General features: G+C 56.5%; 1 protein-coding gene across 3 annotated transcripts in view; it reads left to right on the top strand.

Annotated features, from left to right (window-relative positions):
- Positions 1–948: 948 nt before the first annotated feature.
- The window catches only part of CPT1A (carnitine palmitoyltransferase 1A), a 57,704-nt gene continuing 36,480 nt past the window's right edge, over positions 949–22,172 (top strand). Inside the window, exons 1-3 of one of the 3 annotated variants that reach the window (XM_047877176.1) lie at positions 949–1,107; positions 16,473–16,626; positions 19,750–19,889. In XM_047877176.1, the coding sequence (XP_047733132.1) occupies positions 16,486–16,626; positions 19,750–19,889 (281 nt within the window). In that variant the 5' untranslated portion in view covers positions 949–1,107; positions 16,473–16,485. Of the gene's footprint in view, positions 1,108–11,207; positions 11,272–15,544; positions 15,758–16,472; positions 16,627–19,749; positions 19,890–22,172 lie in introns of those variants that run through there. The other 2 variants (XM_047877177.1, XM_047877178.1) reach the window with 2 other exon arrangements.

Here is a 22,172-nt window from a genome sequence, read left to right on the forward strand (position 1 = left end):
GGCAAGCATGGGGTTTTCATAAAAGAAGTGATTGGCCTTAAGCAGAGCCGGGTCTCTGTCCTAAAACGGGTGCGTGTATGGAGCACCTGCTGTATCCGGGACCCCCCCGCTAGGACCTGGGAAAATTTCAGGCGAAGATAGGAAAGGGGCAGGGGTGGGGGTGGCGGGGCGGGGAGGGAGGGAAGCTCTGCCCGCACTTCCCTGAGTGCCCCGCGGCAGTTGCCAGCGGCCTAGACTCCTGGGATCGGCCGGTGACTGCACTCTCGACGCCTCTCCTGAGCTCAGTGACCCACACAGGGTCACTCTGTCCCCACCTCCAGCCATGTCTTTCCTGGGACCAACAGTGCTTTAGGCGCCTGAATAATTAATTGACCAAACCTTACCAAAGCCCCCGTGGGAGGTATTTTTCTCCCACTTGGATAAGGAGGAGGCTCAGAAAGGTCACCGGAATTCGCATTAGCGTTTTGGCTCGGCGAGCCGCTCTGCCTCGGGATCGCATCAGCTGGGGATAAGGTCCGATTGGGGACGTGGGCTCTGGAGTCAGACCCGGGCCCAACGCCGCATCCACGTTCTTAGCTGTGTGATCGCGTGCAAGTAGTGATCCCTTCTGCAGCCCAGGCGGGGATCAGCTATTTATAGGGGTGCTTTGAGGATTATACGGGCAATGGCTGTAAAGGGCTGGCATGAGCCAGGCACCGCGCTAAACGCTCTCATGGGCCTGGGCCAAATGAGTTGGCCCATTTTTCGGATGAGAAAACAGAGTCTCCAGGGTGAGGAATGTCGCCCTGGGCCCCCGGCTGGCAGAGGCTCAGGTGGCGGGCCTCGGTGCAGCCTCGGTTTCCTCACCTGACGCGTCCCCCTAGGCGCCCCGCCGATGCCCCGCCCCGTCCAGGTCCCGCCCCCGACCCGCCGAGCTCCGGGAGTCTCAGCCCCGCCCGCACCGAAGCCCCGCGAGCGGCAGCCAATCGGCGGCTGCCGGCGTCGGGTGCACTCGGCCTCGCCCGCGGCCCTCCCGCCTCCGGCTCTCGCTCGCCGCTCGCTCAGTCAGCCGCCGCCGCCGCCGCCGCCGCCGCCGCCGCCGCCGCCGCGCCTCCGCTTGCCGACTCGGTAAGGCTGGGCCGAGGCTGGGCGCGCGGGGACGATGGGCGAGCGGGCTGCGGCCGGCGCCAGGGTGGGGCGCGCGGGGACTGCCAGGGTCCGGACTCCGGAGGGCGGGGGGTGCGGGGGCCGCCTGCCGAGCCGCAGCGCCGAGGGGAACCTCCGGCATCGCCCCGCCAGGACGGCGGGGTTCGTGGGGAGCCTGAAACGGGAGCGGGTCGGGGACTCCCCACCTCCCGCGGTGGATTGGGTCTGGGGTCCGCCTAGGGGTGTGTCTGCGCGCGGGCCTCCTGTGCCGGTCCGGTGCGGCAGCGGGAAGGATGCTCAGCCCTTCGGACTTGGGTAGGATGCGCCAAGCTCGGGACCAGTAGGGGTACTGGCCTCTTTCTTCGCCCTTCTCGCTCTCACTTCCCAGGAGTGGATTGGGTCTGGGGGTACGCCCGAGGGTCGATCGGCCCGCCGGGAGGTACAGTGCGGGAGCTGGAGGGATGCTTGGTTCTCCGGACTGGGCAGGATGCCTCTGGCCTGGGGCCCCTAGAGCCCCTTTCCTCTCATCCCACCCCACTCTTCGGAATGGATTGGGTCTGGGGGTCCGTCCGAGGGTCGGTGAGGCTGCAGGAGGGGTGCTCGGCCTTCTGGACTTGGCTGGGCGCCGCCAACCCCCTCTCGATCCCGCCGCATCCCTTCGCCCTCCGGGGGTGGATTGGGCCTAGGGGGACGTCCAGGGGTCGCAGTGGGAGCTAGAGGGACGCTCGGCCTTCGGGACTCCGTGGGGCGCAGTCCACCCAGCCTCCTGCGGCCGCCCCCGCATTGCAGCCGTCGGGACACGCCCTTGACGCGGGACTCCCCGCGCGGTCGGAGCACCCGTCGTGAGCGAGGTCGGGGCGTCCGGCCGGGGTCCCCGCTTGCGAGCGCCCCCCATCCCCTGGTGCGGGGCAGGTGGGCGCCGTGAAACTGCCCAAGGTCGCGGCGGGTTCCCAGCCCGGCAGCGGCCCGGCGGGGGGGTGGAGGAGGGGCGTCACGTGACCAGGCCTGGGCGCTCTGGCCCTTCCTGCCGGGACGGCGCGGTCGGGGTGGCGGAGCTACCCGGGGTCCCGGGCCGGGATGGAGGCAGCTCCAAACCTCAGCCCCCTCGGCGAGTCAACGACCAGTTCCTTTCATTTTGTTCGGAAAGGCCGTGGGTCAGCGTCTTTATAATGTAAATTGATGGTTGGCTTTCGTTCAAGCCGACCTGACTTTTTTAACACCAAGAGTTAAAACTCCGGAGTAATCAACCCGATTCAGTAGGGACCAGACGTCGTTTTCCCAACTCAGGACAGGCTTTCGGTTCCTCTGTGCTCTTTGTGTAGTTCAAATACTTACTGGCAGATTTTTGTGGGAGACCGGTAACTTTGTAAGGTACCGGACAAAATCCGTTTACTCTTTGGAAACGTGTATTTTGTTACACCATTTTCTTGCATAGGCGTCGGGTTTCTGGTCATTCCAGATATTCAAGCATGCTTATTTCCTTCTGAACCCCAAACCAAGTGATTAAAAAATGGCCGAACTCACTGTTCTTTCATTTATGACAGCGAGCATCCCCCCCCCCCCCCCCCCCCCCCCCCGCCTTTCCAAAGTATGTAGGGCGACGCGCGGGGAGTGTGGCGTAAATATGAGGACATAAGGCTGATGATCGTGCTGATCGCAGAGGCGAGGCAGCGTCTGGTTGTAAGTCGTCTGGGGCCATCGTGTCTGATGTGAACTGTGTGCAGCACTCAGGGGTTGGGGTGGTGCTGCCTCTGCGCCCGGGGGCTCCTTTTCGCATACAAACGACCGGCTTCCTTCCGGTGAAACATTTCTAGACCCGACCTTGTACACTGAACTCCCATCTGTTGAAATCAAACAGAGAAAAGGGAGCGCACATACTTTGTATCACAGTGGCAGAAATTGGCACGGTGCACAGGCCGAAATAACCTTTCGAGTTTGCACTGAAAACAAGTGGCCTAAGCCAGGGGCGAAGGGAAGAAACCTGGCGTCCCTGCTGCTGCCGCCCTTGGCCTGTCTCCAGACCAGTGTGAATCTAGTGGGCAAGCGTGGGCCCCCGGGGAGTCTTGGGGCCAGAGCCTGCGCTTATGCAACCCTGGCCCCGCGTGCCCATTCATAGAAACACTGTTACTTTTTCCCCGGGGCTTCGCAGCAAGCCCCTTCCGGACGCGCTTCGGGCGCGCCGGGACGCGATGCTGCAGTTTGGGTGTGGGGTGGCATAGGGCGCCCTGAGCCCTCAGCTGTCCCCAGGGCTGGCCACGCGGGGCTCGGCCTTCCCACGGAGAGGCGCTTCGTGTCGCCGGGGGAGGAGGGTGGCAGCGCCGGCGACGCGAGCCAGCTCGCTCCGGAAGGTCTCCCCGAGCCGGGCGGGTGGAACAGGATCTGAGCGCCCCGGGCGCGCCAGGCCGGGGGCGGGGCTCGTGGTAACCTTTCCCCTACTTTTCGCAGCCGTCACGTGACGCGCGCCGTGGGGGCGGGGCGGGGCGCGCCGGCCGCAGTTGCCTGCGGTGCCCTCCGGGACGCGTTCCAGCTGAGCAATTAGAGACGCAGCCTGGGCTCCCAGGGCGTCGGGGAAGGTGGGAGGCGGAAACGCGCGCCCGCTCTGGCCCGGAGCTGCTTCTGCACTTTGATCGGGTGCAGTTTTTCCTTTGTGGGAGAGGACGTTGAGTCACTCCGCGTGGTTATCGCTGGCGGGCCAGAGTTGGGTTGCTGCGGGGGGGGGGGGGGGAGCCTGAACTTCGATTCCCGGAGGATTTAGAATAAAAGAAAACTGGCACGTTTCGAGTGTGTTTCAGAGATTCTCTGGGGCCCGCTTTAATGAGGCCTCTGTTCTCTTCGAATGGCTTGAGCCTCTCCCCCCGAGCTTGGCCTGCGAGGATTTTTCTGTTTGACACGGTGCAAAACGAAGGGGGCGCACATGGGAACGTTAACGCGGGACTGGCCTCGGCACTCGGGGCCCCTCTCCAGAAGCCACCAGCCTAACCGTCTCTGATGCCTGTAGAAACAGTGTAGGCTGCACGGGGCGTGTTGTTGTTCAATCTGTTAATTGACACAAGTAAGGAGTACTTTATGTTTGCTGATTTATCACATTCTGTTGCCTTTTGTGAAGTTCACCTTCTACCCCGTGCAAATACTGGGTGGACGTTGGGTTCCCAGCAGACCCTGGGCTTGAAGCCAGCTGACCTTTGTGGTGAGGTGATCCAGAGCCTCAGTTCTCCAGAATGGCCACCTGTAAGTTTGCAGGGGTTGTTTTTCTGCCCAGAATGTTGTTGGAAGTTAATAATTGAAAGAAATTTTGCCACTGCACGAGTCCTGCCTCTTTGGGGGTACGTAGGGTATTTGCCACTGTGGAGGGCCGGGGGATAGGGTGGCTACTGCTCTGCCTTCTAGAAATTATCAGCTAATTGTTGGACACCAGGTTCTTGAGGTTAAAAGGAAAGGACTCCTCCATACTCCCGATGTGGTGGTTCACCAACCCATCCCAGGAACCTGAGTGTCATCCTAAAACTTTTTTTTTAAGTCTATTTATTTGAGAAAGAGGGTGGGATGGGGACAGAGAAAAGGGGAGAGAGAGAGGGAGAGAATCCCAAGCAGGCTCCGCACTGCCTGAGCTGAAGTCAGATGCTTTTTTTTTTTTTTAATGTTTATTTTTAGAGAGAGAGAGAGAGAGAGATACAGAGTCCGAGTGGGGGTGGGGCAGAGAGAGAGGGAGACACAGAATCCGAAGCAGCTCCAGGCTCCAAACTGTCAGCACAGAGCCCGACACGGGGCTCAAACTCAGGAACCGTGAGATCATGACCTGAGCCAGGGTCGGACGCTTCACCGACTGAGCCACCCAGGCGCCCCAATACATGTTTATATTAAAAGCAAACACGAAATGACTATGGCTTTCAGACATTGTCGTGTGTTGTAACTCAAATTTTACGTTTCATGGAAGACTTCCTCATTTATGAGATAATGCATTGATCACTAATTTTCCTACATGTCAGCCTCTCTAGTGCCCTTAAAAAAGATTTAGGGTGGGGCGCCTGGGTGGCTCAGTCGGTTGAGCTCCGACTTCGGCTCAGGGCGTGATCTCACGGTTTGTGGGTTCGAGCCCCGCGTCGGGCCCTGTGCCGACAGCTCAGATCCTGGAGGCTGTTTCGGATTCTGTGTCTTCCTCTCTCTGCCCCTCTCCTGCTCACACTCTGTCAATGTCTCAAAAAATAAACATTAAAAAAAAAAAAAAGATTTAGGGTGAAGAGTTTAGGTTTCTTTCTAGTTTCTCAAGCCCCCCCCCCCCCCCCCCGTTGTACAGCGGCAGGTACAACAAGGAACACTAGAAATGAGCCCAGCAGTGCTGTGGCAAGCTAAATGTCAAAGTCAGATTTTGGGGGGGGGTATCCGATGCCAGCACGGGGTGGGGGGAGCGGATAGAGTGAGGGGAGGGGGTCTACTGGCAAGAAGGAGGCGAGGCGGCAAATCCACACGGAAGCCCATGTTCCTGGAGCCTGGGACTCCAGTTGGGAGTCCGGCACACTCCAGTGTGTTCCTGCATTGAAGGCCTGATGTGTTGACCCCATCACTTGATGTGACGGCTGGATATTCTCATACTTTATAGGCCAGGCAAAGGGTCTTGTGATGAGGCTGTGACATCCGCTCGAGCCTTTTCTGTCTTCCACACCTGCACACACGGCCCGGTAAGTGTCAGAGCTGGAATTTGGATCCAGATCCGTGTTCTCCGAAGCTTGTGCTCTCTCCCTGCAGCACGCTGCTGCTTCTCGGACCGCAGTGCAGGCAGAGGGCCCACGTCCGTGCCCACTGGGCGTGTTTCCGGGTGTCCATTTCCGCATCTGTAAAGTGGTGCCCCCGACACCTGTTGTTCTTTGTCACCAGGGAGGGTCCCCGGGTGTGACCTTAGTCTTGAGGGTGTAAAGTGGGCACGGGTTCTGGCAAATAATCCCGTGGCCGCAGGCAGGGATTACGGGTATGACGGTGCTCCCCCGTCCCTGAATTGGAACTTGTGATTTCCCAAGTTCAGTTACACTTCTGGGTGAAGAGCACGCTGTGGGTGAAGGCTCCCCTGCCGGTGGTTTTGGGAACACTTGTGGGAACAGCGTGGGATGAGCAGAGGTCCGGGGGTCTCTTTTGGGGGACGCAAGCTTCTTCGGCAGCGGCATTGCTGACGGTGTGGCTGGGGGGCAGGTCCTCGTGGGCGTGCGTCCGGAGAAAATACCTGAACGGACGGCGCAGATAACTGCCAAGACATTCTGTATTTTCTTTACAAAAATGTGACCCCCAGTGACCTTTCCCCAATTCTTTTGCGCAGGTCACGTTTCTCTGCGTTCGTCTGATTAGCCATTACTTCCCGGAGTGGGGCCACACTAGGTGTAAATTTGCATTTGGTTTACTTTTATTTTTTGTTTTTCACGTTTTGCATTTGGTTTATTTTGTTTATTTTTTTATTTAAAAAAAATTTTTTTAACATTCATTTATTTATTTTTTTTGAGACAGAGAGAGACAGAGCACGAACGGGGGAGGGTCAGACACAGAATCTGAAGTAGGCTCCAGGCTCTGAGCTGTCAGCACAGAGCCCGACGCAGGGCTCGAACTCAACGGACCGTGAGATCATGACCTGAACCGAAGTCGGATGCTTAACCGACTGAGCCACCCAGGCGCCCCACATTTGGTTTATTTTTTACAGCACCTCACTAGGTCACTAGGCAGAAGCTGTTGTTTTCCCAGAGACTTAAAGGTGTAACGATTCAGAATTCCCTCTATAACCTGCCTCGTCTTGGCGTATTTACTCCATGAACGTGAATGGCGTATTACGATATACTTGACTGCAATAAGTTAACTGTATGGCCAGTTAATTAATGAAAATATTAAATGCCCAGTGGTGGATTCAAGAGACCCCACCTCCTTAGTGACCGTTCCTGCCTGTTTCTTGCACACGAAGCCCTCCCAGAAACACAAAGTGAGTTTTGCATCTCACGTTCTTGCTTCTAAGGTGCCTCCATCAGGTTAGGGAAATAATCCGTATTTATCTGCATATGCACTTATCAAGAAAACACAAGAGCACAATCACGGAGAGTCACGTCTGCAAGTGAGTATGACACGGCACACGACGGGCAGAAAGCTGTGCGCCCACACACGGGTGGACGGGTGCTCCCTTTTCCGTGCTGTTACTGCTAATTTTTGCCTGCGCCTAACTCCTCGCCCTAATCGTGACCGTAGTAGCGGGAATAGGAAATACTGACGGAGCAAGAAGGAATCTGAGCAACCTCACGAACCTTTTTGGGGCGCCTGGTGGGCTCAGTCAGTGGAACACGGGACGCTTGATCTCGGGGTTGTAAGTTCGAGCTCCACGTTAGGTGTAGAGATTACTTAGAAAAGAAAAGAAAAGAAAAGAGAAGAAAGGTATGAACCTTGCCACACATGCAGGTCTGGATTTCCCCTGGCTGATACCCTTCCGGAACCTTCTGGTACCTTCCTTGAAGTGCCGTGGGTAGCAGCACTGAGGCCGGCCCGGGTGCCATCTCTGTAGTCCTGCTTGGCAGGAACATGGCCTCCCGTGTTGTGTCCATCCTGGAGACAGAACCAGCTTTGTGTGGCCAAGCAGAACCGTCCCGGACACTGGTCGCTGGGCCCCAGAGGGATACGCGGCGCCGCTCTGGCCTCCGTCGAAGACGATGCTGTAGATGGTGCCTGCGGTGTCTCCCCTCGAGAGTTTTTCCAGGGGTGGTGGCCCGAGTGTCCTCCGGCCCCAGCTTCCTCCCTGATGAGGGAAACGGGCTGTGCCCCCAGAGTCACTGCCCGCTGTTGATGCTGTGCTTGGCCGTAGAAGACAGGGCCCGCTCCCGCGTGCGAGTAGATTGTGCAACTGTAGCAGGGAGACGGGTGCCTGAGAACGATTTTAGAGTTGGCCCTGGTCGTGTTTGTAGTTGCTGTGGTTTTATTGCTGACTGCAGTCACATCATTCTGGCTACAGCGGAGCGATCTAATTTCGCACCCGTGTCGTAGCTGTAGCGATCTCGCGTGGCACTTTGAATGGAGTGTCTCTTCACCTGGCAGGTAAGCACGTGGGTTGGGGGGTCGGACGCGGGTCTGATCCCCCAGCTCCGCTCTTTGCTGGCCGTGACCTTGGGCAGGTGTGTGTGCCTCGACGCCCGAGCGTCGGTCTTCTCCCTGGTAAATTCGTGCCATTCCGTGGGTTCTGGCGGGAATTATTTTTTTTTCCTTTTTATTTATTTATTAAAAAAAAATTTTTTTTTTTTAACGTTTATTTATTTTTGAGACACAGAGAGAGCATGAACAGGGGAGGGTCAGAGAAAGAGGGAGACACAGAATCTGAAACAGGCTCCAGGCTCTGAGCTGTCAGCACAGAGCCCGACGCGGGGCTCGAACCCACGCAACGCGAGATCGTGACCTGAGCCGAAGTCGGAGGCTTAACCGACTGAGCCACCCAGGCGCCCCGGCTCTGGCGGGAATTAAATGGGCAGTTTGGGTGAAACGTGCATCATGTTGTCCAGCATAGGCCAAACAGGTTGGTAGGAGGAGTAATTTGTATTTTCGTTGCTAAAAGCACAAACACGAGTCTGCATCTCCTGTCTGTCTTAGCTAGTTAGCTACCTACCTACCTAGCTTCCTGCCTTCCTTCCTACCTCCCTATCTGGGTTCAAGGCTCTGTTGGAAGAGCTCTGACAGCACAGAATTATATATTTTGGTTGGAAGCCCCATGCCACATGGCAGGTCCGGTCCGATGGTTTGTTTATCACGGAGGTGATTTCCATGTCTGAATTTCCCCCCCGCCCCCCACCCCCCACCCCTGTTTTGGAATCCAACTAAGCACTTGGCATTGGGCTGACCTTTCACCTCCTTTCCTCAGCGGCTGCCCGTCCCAGGACCTCTGGGGCTGGGGGTGGCACCGTGGCCGGCCTTCTGGAGGGGAAGGGGACCCGGCTTCGGGATGGCTAGTGTGACGATTGGCGGGCCGCTGACCTCTGCGGTTATGGCGAAAAGGAATTGATTGAGGAGAAGGAAGACAAAGGCAGGGACACGTGAAACACGGGAGTACAGACCAGTTTATTGGCCAGAGATCAGCGAGTGGCATTGGGCAAAGTTGGCGAAATTAAAGTAATCTGACCGACGTTGAACGAGCTGTTGCGACATCATCCCTCCCCGCCCTGCTCCAGCTTCTTCACTTGGCGTTGGGAGAACTGTCTGTGGTCCTCGCTGGACTCACAGTTGAACAAGGACTCGTGTCCCGGAGACGTTCACCGCTTCCGTTGGGAGATTAAATAAATGAAAGACGCACGAGTGAGCGTCATCAGCCAGTCAGTGCGGGTAGAATCACCAAATGGAACCGGTGGGACGTTGTTCTCTGGGAGGCAGCCTTGCGGGAGGGGAGCTTTAAGCTGGGTGTGCGGAGCCGGAAGATGGGAGCAGGGCAGAAGGCATCCCAGCTGTGAGTTGGGGTTAGCAGGGCCCGCCCCCACCCCCGTCATGGTCGGGGTGGCCGGGGTGCTGGCCCGAGCGGAGGGGCCTGGGGGAGCGAGCTTGGGACGCTGTAGGAGCAGCCACCTAATAGGCCCGTGATGGGAATTTATAAAAATTGGGATAAATAGGTCGTCGCTCTCAACCAGAGCGCCTTACTCTGGACCTTGGTGTTTTTCCGAGAGCGGATTAGCGTAAGGTGCTTAAGTCTCTGGCACCGTCCTTGGAAGCACCTGTCCCCTCTGGTGGCCTTCATGATTTCTAAAGTAGCACCGCTACGTGGTTCCCACGCTCAGCCTGGGGGCGCGGCGCCCAGGTGTGTCCCAGGCGAGGAGGTTTGTGCAAAGCTCACCATCGGATGGGGTCCGGGCGGGCGCTCTCCGCGCCTGGTGCAACCAGGGAGGATTTCTGCGGTGCCAGGGAAAATAAACGGGTCCGTGGCGCCCCACAGCACCCCAGACCACGGAGACACGTGTCTTCAGCACGTTGGATAAATTTCGCTGCCTGAAGCTGTTGACTTCCAGTTTACTGCCGAGCTGGTCTGGCAGGTGCACAGCGAAAGGTGGCCTGGCATCGAGAATACTCCCCGAGGGGCCTCCCCGTTACTCGGTGGCACCATCTGGGACAGGGGCGGCCAGTCTGTGTTCCCAGAACGTGATTCCCCTGTCACCCTGTTCCCTCCTGTTTAGACTTGTTTTTTTAAGTTTACTTATTTATTTTGAGACAGAATGGGGAGGGGGCAAAGAGAGAGGGAATCATCCCAAGCAGGCTCTGCACTGTCCTTGAAGAGCCCGATGTGGGGCCTGAACTCCTAAATTTTGAGGTCGTGACTTGAGTCTAAATCAAGAGTTGGAGGCTTTACCAATGAAGCCACCCAGGTACCCCTTTCCTGTTCAGATTTCTTGTTCTGTGTATTTATTTATTTTTTACTTATTATTTTTTTAATTAACTTTTTTTTTTTTTTTTTTTTTTTGACAGAGAGAGACAGAACATGAACGGGGGAGGGGCAGAGAGAGAGGGAGACACAAAATCTGAAACACGCTCCAGGCTCTGAGCTGTCAGCACAGAGCCCCACGCGGGGCTCGAACTCACAGACTGTGGGATCATGACCTGAGCCGAAGTTGGACGCTTAGCCGACTGAGCCACTCAGGCGCCCCTCTTGTTCTGTTTAAAAGTTAAAAAAAAATTTTTTTAACGTTTATTTATTTATGAGAGACACAGAGACAGACAGAGACCGAGCATGAGCAGGGGAGGGGCAGAGAGAGTGGGAGACACAGAATCCGAAGCAGACTCCAGGCTCTGAGCTGTCAGCACAGAGCCCCACGCAGGGCTTGAACCCACAAACCACGAGAGCATGGCCTGAGCTGAAGTCGGACGCTTAACCGACTGGGCCACCCAGGCGCCCCCAGGTTTCTTGTCCTAAGGCCTCTGGTAGTTGCTCAGTGATGATTTGAGAGAACAAACGACTGACAGAAAGGGGAGTTAAGCTCTCTTTTCATCCGTCTGTGTTTTCTTTGCAGCCTATCTCCCTGCCCCCGCCCCCCCCGCCCACCCCCGGTCTTTCCTGCCTTTCCTGCCAGTACACGTACTCTCTTCTCTAGCTGGCTGAGAACTCGGGGAGCAGGTGCCGTCCTGCCGAGCAGGTGGATCGCAGGGGTCATGCCGCGTAAGCCCGTAAGCTCTGTCCCGGGGAGGTCACCTCGTTCCACCCAGGTAGAGAGGTGCTCAGGCGGGGATGGTACGGGGTCGTGGTGGGAGGACAGCATGCCTTTGCAAGTTAGCAGGGTCTGGTGCTCGTGCGCGTCACAGGGGTGAGGCGCGGAGCCTGGTAGGCAGTGGTGGGCTTCTCGGAGGGGAAACGGTGGTGAGGTAGCAGTTAAAGCCCCAGGCAGGGCCCTGTGCGGCGCTAACTGCTGGGGTGCAGAGGGGCTGGAAGAGGAACCAGGGACCCCCCAGCTCAGAATCCTGCCAGGGGTGGGGGCGGTGGCAGATAAGAGTCTACATGCCCGGTCACCTTATCCGGGAGGAAGCGGATGGTGAGTGAGGCCAGCGCTCAGACTGTTCAGTTGTGTCTCAGCTGGGGCATAGCAGAGCCCCCCTCCCCAACCCCCAACAGCACCAGGAGGCGGCGGGGGGGGGGTGCTGCCTGCTCACAAGGCCCTCGGGGGCCCCCTTCGTGCTGAGGCCCTTCACCGCCGCTATCCTGGAAGGTTGAAGGCTTACTGTCCCGTGAAGTGGCCTGGCTCCAGACGCAGGCCCGGCCCGCCAGCTGGCCCAGGGCCCTTCCTCTTACAGGGTGTTGGGGTTCCCAGCCGTGCTGAGAGAATGACAGGCGTCACCAGGAGGGGACTCCAGGGAGGCTGACCCAGGAGCGGGGAGTGGGAGACAGGGCAGGGTCAAGCTGATACGGCAGAAGACTACTATTCCAGGAAGGGGGCTCATAGGTATTGTTCTGTACTTGTCCGTGTTTGCAGCATCTCCCGATTTAAAACGTTCGGGGCATGGGACGCCTGGGTGGCGCAGTCGGTGAAGCGTCCGACTTCAGCCAGGTCGCGATCTCGCGGTCCGGGAGTTCGAGCCCCCGCGTCGGGCTCTGGGCTGAGGGCTCGGAGCCTGGAGCCTGCTTCCGATTCTGTGTCTCCCTCTCTCTCTGCCCCTCCCCCGTTCATGCTCTGTCTCTCTCTGTCCGAAAAATAAATAAACGTTGAAAAAAAAAATAAAAAAAAAAAATAAAAAAAATAAAACGTTCGGGGCAGAATACGACCTTGCTGCGTAGTATAGTCAAGTTCGCCAGGCCTCCTGTGGGGTCCTCCTAATTCCTGATGGTCCCTGAATTGATGAATGGCTTGCCTCCTTCCACCTGGGACGGGGGGTCTCTCTTCTCCCCCAGCCTCCGGTGCGGTCAGCCCTTGGGAAGTGCTGGGAGCTTCGTCCTCCTCAGTTATTCTGGCCCTTCTCTGGGGGAGACTCGGAGGTGGGTGAGGGAGGCAGGGCAGGCAGGCAGGCTCTGCCCACACCCACCTGGGTGAGAGGTGAGGGCGTGCCCTGCGTCGTGCAGGTCGTGCCAGGGCGCGGTAGGTCAGGGGGTGCAGTGATCCGACAGGTAGGCTCGCTCGTCCTTTGTTGTTGACATTCGAGGTGTCTGTCGTTGGGTGGGTCTAGCTTATTCCCCGGTTACGGACACTGGAATGCAAGGACCGGCTTGTGGGCGGGCAGAAACCCTGTGAACGGGCCCCTCCTGATTTGACTTTGACTCTGTGCATGGGTGGTGGGGCCTGGCCGTGGCTCTGTGGGTGCTGGCTTCCGGCTCACGTGGCCGGCGGGCGAGATGTGCCCAGAAGGCGGGCGCTGACGGCCACTCGAAGGGTCTAGGGAGCTTTGAAAGTTGGTCTCCGAGTGTGAGATTGCACTGAGCTGCAGCGGACAGGTGTTTTCAGCAATATCCTATGATGCCTAAAAATATTTAACGGCTGTTTCCAGATGCCGCGAGCTGACAGTTGTTCGAAGGAGTGAGTTCTCAGCGAGTGGGACGCTGGAATTCTGTATTTGAAGAGAGATTTAGGGGCATAAATGTTGAATAGATAACACTTCAGTTTCATGAGGCAGTGTTTTTTTTTCTTTTTTTTTCTTTTTTTTAAAAATAACAGCTTTATTGTGGTTTAACTTACCCCACAGTCCACACGCCCGTCCAAAGTGAACGCTCCAGCGATTATGAGTCTCTTTACGGATATGTGCAGCCATTAGCACAGTTAACATTGGAACGTGTTCATCGCCCGAGAAAGAAGCCGTCCTCCCTTTAGCTATCTACCCCACTCAGTCCTCCTTCTGCCCCCAACCCTAGGTGAGAGAGAGGGAGAGGCAGAGAGAAAGGGGGACAGAGGATCCGACGTGGACTCTGCTCTGACAGCCCAGAGCCCGACGCGGGGCTCGAACTCCCCAACCGTGAGATCACGACCTGAGCTGAAGTCGGACGCTTAACCCACTGAGCCACCCAGGCGCCTCTCATAAGTGTTTTTGTTTTTATTTTTATTTATTTATTTATTTTTAAATTTATTTTTAAAGAGACAGAGAGAAACAGAGCATGAGCAGGGGTGGGGCAGAGAGAGGGGGAGACACAGAATCTGAAACAGGCTCCAGGCTCTGAGCGGTCAGCACAGAGCCCCACGCGGGGCTCAAACTCACGAGTGTGAGATCGTGACCTGAGCCGCAGTCAGATGCTTAACCCACTGAGCCACCCAGGCGCCCCTCATAAGTGTTTTTAAACATGAGGCTGTGATGCCAGGATTGGTGGAATGTTCGCTTACTAGATGTGCACAGGGAGTTTTCAGTTTTCAAACCTTTGTCGTCCGGTTCACTTGGTCCACTAATGACCGCTATGGCTCGAAGAGGGACTTCTGCTCAGGGCGGTGCCCGGGCGACTGCAAAACTAGAGAGCCAAGTTGTCCGTTCTGCGGTGCGTTTAGGACTCTTACATCTGGCTTTCAGTTCAAAGCAATCAAAACAAACGAATCCTGACTTAAATTCAGTGTTCTGACCAGGCCGTTGACTCCTGGAAAGGACCGCAGAGACTCCCTATCTCGCCTGCCTCTCCCTGGCGGAGGTTAGATTCCTGAGCAAACACCGGGACCCATACCTTTGGATAGAATGGTCTACAGACACGATGTTTATGTTCCATCTGCATTAATAATCCCTCAGGTCTGGGTGAAGCCCTTGAAAGATCTTATAAACCATCGAGAGGGTAGCCGGTCCGTTGGCCTTGCTTGCCACACTTCACGTTCTGCAGAATTCTCTCTGTAACGCCTGCCGCCTGCCACGCGTGTAGCCTGAAATCTTCGTGGGGAGGGGCTAAGGGTTAACCGTGAGGCCCCTGGAGAATCCTAGAGACCCTTGGATAGCTTTTGGAGGGAGAGGATTCAGAGCGGTTTGGATGCCCCCGTCAACATCCCGAATTACCTGCAGCAGGCATTTGCCTGGAGAGCTCGCGGCTCTCAGCCTTGGGGTCTGGGCCTGCACAGCCGGCCAGGCGAGGGAGCCTGGCTCCGTGCCCATGAAATAACACGTCGACAACCTTGAACGCTTGGCAGACCAGGTCAGAGCCTCAGGTGCTGCGTGGTGACACTTCCCAGGTGTGCCCGTCCCAGCCTGTCCCTCTGCCCCCGGCATCCCCACCTGGACGCCCCTCCCACTCCCAACCTGTCCTGCCCACGCGGACACTCTCCTGTGCCCTCGAGTGGCTCCCGTGAGCGGATGGGCCAGGATCCCCTGGGGGCCTCTGAAGGCTTTCTGGAGTGGGTCCTCCTCCGGTCCCCCACTGGCGCCCCTGTGTCCTGGAAGACTGCTTCCCCCTCTTACTGGTCTGCTTCCCGGCCCCACCCACAGTCCTTACGTCAGCCAGAGTGGACTTCTAGAGAACAGAAACAGTGACTTAAAGCCCTTGGAATGTTTTTCCTTCGTTCTTAGCATAAAACCCCTCTGCCTCCCATGGCTGCCTCTGGGCATTCCTCTCCAAAGTTAGCTGCCTGCCCTTGACCTCAGCCGCCCTGCCCTTGACCTGCCCTTGACCTCTACCTAGAGGCTTGTTTTCCTTCAGGCTTGAGAGGCTTGCCCTCTGGGCTTCCTGTGTCACCCGGGAGGTCCCCTCTTTTGGCCTCTCTGTCCGAGTTGGGGTGGGGACCTTCTGCCAAGGTCTCCATCCTCCCTGTGGCTGGCACACCGGAGGCAGTCAACAAACTCTTGCCGAAGGAGCACACGAATGAAAGCTGCGTGCCTTCTGGGGGCCTCTCCTGGGGCTCTTTGTTCCAATTAGCTGAAGACTAAGCTAGTTTGGGCTTTTGTAACTGGGCATCTTTGAAAGCGCGGTACCTGTTGATTTCCGTAGGTCCTACGCCCGCCCTCTGTAGGCTCAAACAGGTAAAAGCGGGAGGAGTCGTTGGCGGTGAGAAAGCTCAGTGTCGGGTTTTTGCCCCGGTCCTCGGTGACTTTGCCCCTCTGTTAGCTGCCCTTTCCTCGCGGAGCGCTCGGGCAGAGTGTCGGAAGAGAAGGTGGCCGAGGGGCCGGCTGTGCGGGAGGGAGGCCGGGAGGGCATCAGGAGTGGCCAGGGAAGAAGACGGGCCAGGAGGAAGGGAGCCAGAGACCCGGCCCGGAGCCATTGACGGGAAAGGTGCGTTCATTTGTGGGCGCTCGTCAGTGTTCCAGCCTTCGGGTTGCTGACCCAGGTTGGTTTCAGTCACAGCCTCCGAGGAGGAGGAGGAGGAGGAGGAGGAGGAGGAGGAGGAGGAGGGGGGCCTGGCTCCGACACGCATAAGCACCCACTCCCAAGGACTCCGTGCGCCTGGATTTCGTGGCGTCTTTGTGGCGACCGGGATGGTCTCTCAAGTCAGCAGCCACAGGCACACCCGAGTCCCGGTGCCCCGGCCTGAAGATGAGGGGTTCAGGGCCATCACGGACTCCTGTGGACCCTCTGGGTTTCTTCTGTGCCAGCCTCCAGGCGGCATTTGCAGGTTGCCGAACAGCCACCAGCTTCCTGAGTCAGCTGGGTGTGGCCTGGGCTGCTGGCCTGGAGGGTTGGTGCCGTGGGATGGCCCGGGGGCGGGGGCCAGGGGGGTGGGGGTTTCTGGGTGGGAGGGGGCTCCCCTCCTGGACTCTGCTGATCCCCGCCCCAGGCTTCCGAGCAGAGGGTGCAGTGGGCTGTGTAGTGCCCGACAGGCAGGGGAGGGGTCGGCATGGAATCCCAGGATCGGATCTCTTAAGGGACCGTTAAGTTTGTCAAATGGCTAGGAAACCTGCAAATTCAGAACGAATCCCAGGGCCGTGGAAGGGGTTTTCTAACATCCGGTGAAAGGCTGGTGCGTTACGCTCTCCCCTCCTCCTCCTAGGGCGTTACTGAAGATGGCGGAAGCCCACCAAGCCGTGGCCTTCCAGTTCACGGTCACCCCAGATGGGATCGACCTGCGGCTGAGCCATGAAGCCCTGAAGCAGATCTACCTGTCTGGACTTCATTCCTGGAAAAAGAAGTTCATCAGATTCAAGGTTAGCAGATACCTGTTGAGATCTGTAAGGCGCTCACGTTAGCATCTGAGAAAACGCCTCCAGGTGCTGGCAAGAAAGCATTTCAGAGCGGTGATTGCCGCGTAATTGATACTTCCTCTGTCCTTGTGAAACACACTCACTGGCTTCCTGAAGTTCTGGAAGGCAGGCAGGGGAACCGGCGCCCCTAGGCAGGTGAGTTGGGGTTCAGAGAGCCTGCTCGGAGAAGCAGAGGAAAAGACCAGCATCCGTGTCTCCTGCTTGGAGCCCAGAACCCCTTACGCCTTGTAGAAAAAGGATTGTTTCCTAGCTGTGTGGATTGCAGTGAATTTACCTAACGGCTACCTTGCTGATAAAATTAGCCAAACGTTGGGGCGCCTGGGTGGCTCAGTCGGTTAAGTGTCTGGCTTCAGCTCAGGTCATGATCTCACGGTTTTGGGTTCAAGCCCCGCGTCGGGCTCTGTGCTGACAGCCTGGAGCCTGCTTTGGATTCTCTGTCTCCCTCTCTCTCTCTGCCCTCCCCCCATGCTGTTTCTCTGTCTCAAAAATAAATAAACATAAAAAGAAATTAGCCAAACGTTGAAATAGGTGCACGTAAATTCAAATATAGCTAGCTTCACGTGCTCTCAATCCTGTTTACCTGAAAGAGTGGACATGTAGTCACTGTTTTTAATTAACCACGAGTCTTGTTTCCCCTTTGTTTGTAAATTCAATTTATTTCCAAAATCATGGAAGGAATAAAATACACATATGGAAAAAATTCAGACGAGAGAATTGTCCAGTTCCTCCCCGCCCCCACCGGCAATGAGGGAAACGGAGAACTGTGTTCATTTTCCAGTTTCCTTTTCAGAGGGTGTGGCTCAGAGAAGGGCTGTTGAGAAGGTGCCAGGAGCCAAAGTAGGTGAGAGCAGTGACCTCAGAGAAGGTGGACAGGTCCCTGGGAACCGGCCTTGCTGGTCAGGTGCCTGGGGCACAGCCAGAGGGCTCCAGGTCACAAGCCAGCCCCAGAGGCACCTGTGGTGGGGGAGGGCGCCACCTACAGGGAGAAGCGCGTTTTGCCACCCGACCTCGTCCAGAGCAACCCCTTTTTACCTTCAAATCCAAGAAAAGAGAAAGTTGGGTGCAGAGCTGTGGCCATCAATCGCTGCAACCCAGTGCAAATGTTCTCTGGTCTTAAGGACCTTGTAGGACAGCTGAACAGTGCACAGCTGTGCCTAACTGAGGGGTTTGCAGAGGAGCACAGGGCTCGGAGCAAGAGGGGAGGCAGGGGGACGGCGGGTGAGCGGGAGACCTTCTGTCTAGACCCTTCCTGCCTCCGTTTTATTTATTTATTAAAAAAATTTTTTTTACCGTTTATTCATGTTTTGATAGAGACAGAGCATGAGCAGGGGAGGGGCAGAGAGAGAGGGAGACACAGTCTGAAGCAGGCTTCGGGCTGTGAGCTGTCAGCACAGAGCCTGATGGGCAGGACTTGAGCTCATGACCTGAGCGGAAGTTGGATGCTCAACAACTGAGCCACCCAGGCGCCCCCTGCCTCCCGTTTTAATATAACGTAATATATGTATTTATTTGTCTTAAAAACATTTGCTTCAGAGAACACCAAAAAGAACCCCCCACTTTGTTTAACATCTCTTTCCTTTACGCCTCTCAATAGCGGGGGATTGGGTGGGAATAGCATGGAGGGATGCAGCTGTCTTCTAAAAATTCAGGTAGGCTTTGAGAGCTTTTAAACCCATTGTCTTGGTCAAAGCAATCTCTTATTAAGATGGCTTTATTTAAAAAAATTTTTTTTTTCAACATTTTTTATTTATTTTTGGGACAGAGAGAGACAGAGCACGAACGGGGGAGGGGCAGAGAGAGAGGGAGACACAGAATCGGAAACAGGCTCCAGGCTCCGAGCCATCAGCCCAGAGCCCGACGCGGGGCTCGAACTCACGGTCCGCGAGATCGTGACCTGGCTGAAGTTGGACGCTTAACCGACTGCGCCACCCAGGCGCCCCTAAGATGGCTTTATTAAGAATTTCTTTGAGGGGGCGCCTGGGTGGCGCAGTCGGTTGGGCGTCCGACTTCAGCTCAGGTCACGATCTCGCCGTCCGTGAGTTCGAGCCCCGCGTCGGGCTCTGGGCTGATGGCTCGGAGCCTGGAGCCTGCTTCCGATTCTGTGTCTCCCTCTCTCTCTGCCCCTCCCCCGTTCGTGCTCTGTCTCTCCCTGTCTCAAAAATAATAAATAAACGTTAAAAAAAAAAAAAGAATTTCTTTGAGTTAGAAGTTTTGAAACAAACACGTAAGTGAAGAGAATAAGGAGCTACACTGCTCACCTGGTTTCCAAAATTTTGTTTCATATCTGCCGGGCCCTCACACCTGCTACTTTTTGTGGTTTTTTGCTACTTTTAGTGGTGGGGGTGTTGGCTGAAGGATGGTTCAACAGATTCTCAACATGGAGTGAGGTGTCTTGGAAATACTTGGGGGTTGAGTGGTCTTTTGATTCAAGAGCAGCAGGCAGGGGTGGTTTGGGAGCTGGGGTCTTGGGGCATCCCAGGTGGAGCGGGTTGGGGACAGGACTTCATGGTTGGCTCAGTGACATCCTTGAATTTTTTTTTTTTTTACATTTATTTATTTTTGAGAAACAGAGTGAGACAAAGTGTGAGCCGGGGAGGGGCAGAGAGAGGGAGACACAGAATCCGAAGCGGGCTCCAGGCTCCAAGCCATCAGCGCAGAGCCCGACGCGGGGCTCGAACCCACAAGCCGCGAGATCATGACCTGAGCCGAAGTCAGACGCTCCACCGACTGAGCCACCCAGGCGCCCCAATGACGTCCTTAACTCGGTGTCATGAGTCAGTCTGGATGGAGATGGGGGGCATCGGTGTTAAGCTGGTGGCTCAGGCGATTCTCATGTCCTGGGGTCACTCTCAGGGAATCTGCTCCAGGGAGGGGATTGGCTCAGAAGCAGAGGAAGCGAAGGGGCTGGAGGCCCTGGGGAAGATTTCCAGTAGTGACAGTGTGGTCACTTAGCCACGATGTGCTACAAATGCCTCCTTCCCACTGTCCATCATCCCACTACCCTCACTACCAGGGGCCGTGGATTTTGTGGGCGGGACGTGCTCACGGTGCATGCTCTGTTTCCAGAATGGCATCATCACCGGTGTGTACCCGGCCAGCCCCTCCAGTTGGCTCATCGTGGTGGTGGGTGTGATGTCAACCATGTACGCGAAGATCGACCCCTCGCTGGGAATAATCGCGAAAATCAATCGGACCCTTGATACTAGGTAAGTACTCTTTCTAGATCGCAAACCCTCTAGGAAGTTAGCGATTCTCGTTAGTGATTTTTACCGCTGGTATGTATTCTTTTACTATTAAAACAATTTTTTTAGGGGCGCCTGGGTGGCGCAGTCGGTTAAGCGTCGACTTCAGCCAGGTCACGATCTCGCGGTCCGTGAGTTCGAGCCCCGCGTCGGGCTCTGGGCTGATGGCTCAGAGCCTGGAGCCTGTTTCCGATTCTGGGTCTCCCTCTCTCTCTGCCCCTCCCCCGTTCATGCTCTGTCTCTCTCTGTCCCCCAAAAAAATAAATAAATGTTGAAAAAAAATTAAAAAAAAAAAACAAAAAACAATTTTTTTAATGTGTATATATTTGGGGGGGGAGGGGCAGAGAGAGAGGGAGGCCCGGAACCCAAAGCAGGCTCCAGGCTCGAGCTGTCAGCACAGAGCCCGACGCAGGGCTCGAACCCACGAATCACAAGATCATCCCCTGAGCTCAAGTCAGAAGCTCAACCGACTGAGCCACCCAGGTGCCCCTTGTCGCTGATATTTTTATGTCTTTTCACATATATAACTTCCTGTTCCAATTCATTTGGAAGCTTTGCTGTTCTCCTGTAGGCTCTCTTCTGTGTCTTCAACCAGTGTTAAGGTCCCCAGGGGGTCCGTGGTCCCTCGTGGCCCTTTCTATGAAGGCCAGGGCTAAGAAGCACGTGGTCCCGGGTTGCCCCGGGAAGTCACGTCAGGGCCCAAGGTTGTGGTCGGTGCACTTAGCCTGACTGCAGGGTCCTCAAAACTGTTGGCTCTGGGGGGGACCTCAGCCCCTTAGCACCTGTCAGAGTGGCTTAGAACCCCAGCGGGAACCCCAGCACTCCTGAGAGTCTTAGGTTTTTCTAGGGGCTCGAAAATCGGCTTTCTACGTGATATCTGTCCTGGAGGAGCCTTTGGGCTGATACTTCTCTGAGAAGGTCGGTGGTGCCTGGGGTCCCATGTGGAGTGTGGGCACGGCCTGGAGGGCATTAACGGAACCCCTGTGAAGTCCTTTCCTCCCTGCAGCCCAGGGATGGCGTGACGCTTGTGGGTCGCACCCTGTGCTTCAGCGACTTCTGTCATGGGGGTCTCCGTGGTAAAGTGAAGTGTTCACAGGGGCGGGATCTTGTGCTGAGTCCCAGGGAGAGGAAGTGGGGGCCGCACACCTCCGAAATCTGGGCTGCCTGCTCACAGAACCGTCCCACGAGACAGACACGAAACAAACAGCACTGCCTGATGGGGCTCTGAGTGGCCGGATGACAGAACGAGACAGAGCAAGTGGGGGAGGGGCAGAGAGAGGGGGACAGAGGATCCGAAGCAGGCTCCAGGCTCTGAGCTGTCAGCCCAGAGCCCGACGCGGGGCTCGAACTCACGAACCGCGAGCTCACGCCCTGAGCCGAAGCCGGACGCTCAACTGACTGAGCCGCCCAGGCGCCCCTATTTTCTGGTTGGGAAGCATCCTGCTACCTTCCAGCTGCCGTGGCTGTTCCGTGCCAGACCTCCAATCCTATTTCTCTGTTGCTTGTTTGCACTGACAAACCTTTTAAGTCTCTTACTAGAGCGATAACGGTCCCCAGAGGCCTCGTCTCATAGCTGGGCTTTGTTTTTCGGGCCAGAGGGCACGTGTGGACGGTGGGAACCCCAGTGACGGACGAGAGGGCAGCCCAGGCGTGTCCTCACGTTTCCCGGGCCGTCCCTGTCGTGTCGGGGGCTGGCCTCAGCCGAGCAGATGAACTCTGGGCCTTTTGAGAAAGCAGCCCGGAGCCTGCTTTCAATTCTGTGTCTCCCTCTCTCTCTGCTCCTCCCCCGCTCACACTCTCTCTCTCAAAAGTAAATAAACATTAAAAGAAAAAAATTTAAAAGCTTGGCCTTGGGTCGCCTTGAGCAGGTGCCCTTTGCCCTTGATCCCTTCTTGTTGAAAGCCCAGAGTCCAGCTGAGTCGCTCGCGGCCTCCATGCGGCCTCAGAAATGCCGGCTGGGGCCTTTACAAGCGTCTGCAGGGCCTAGAATGAAAATGCCATCATTTCAGGGGAAGCGTGCCTGGGCTGAACGCCTGCCAGGTCCCCTGCGCTGCCTTGGGGGCCCGGGAGGCCAAGGCGGGGACCCCAACATTCCTGATGCCCTGGGCAGACCTTGCTCCTCCTGTCCTGGCGATCCTGGGGAGTCACAGGCCGACCCCTGCAGACGGCTGGCCTCCACCCTGGGTCATACTGTTTCTCCGTACGTTTCAGACTGCTGTGGGTTTAACACAGATTTTTAATTTACTC

Source organism: Prionailurus viverrinus, chromosome D1, assembly GCF_022837055.1.
Source record: "Prionailurus viverrinus isolate Anna chromosome D1, UM_Priviv_1.0, whole genome shotgun sequence".
In the NCBI taxonomy this organism is placed as follows: Eukaryota; Metazoa; Chordata; class Mammalia; order Carnivora; family Felidae; genus Prionailurus; species Prionailurus viverrinus.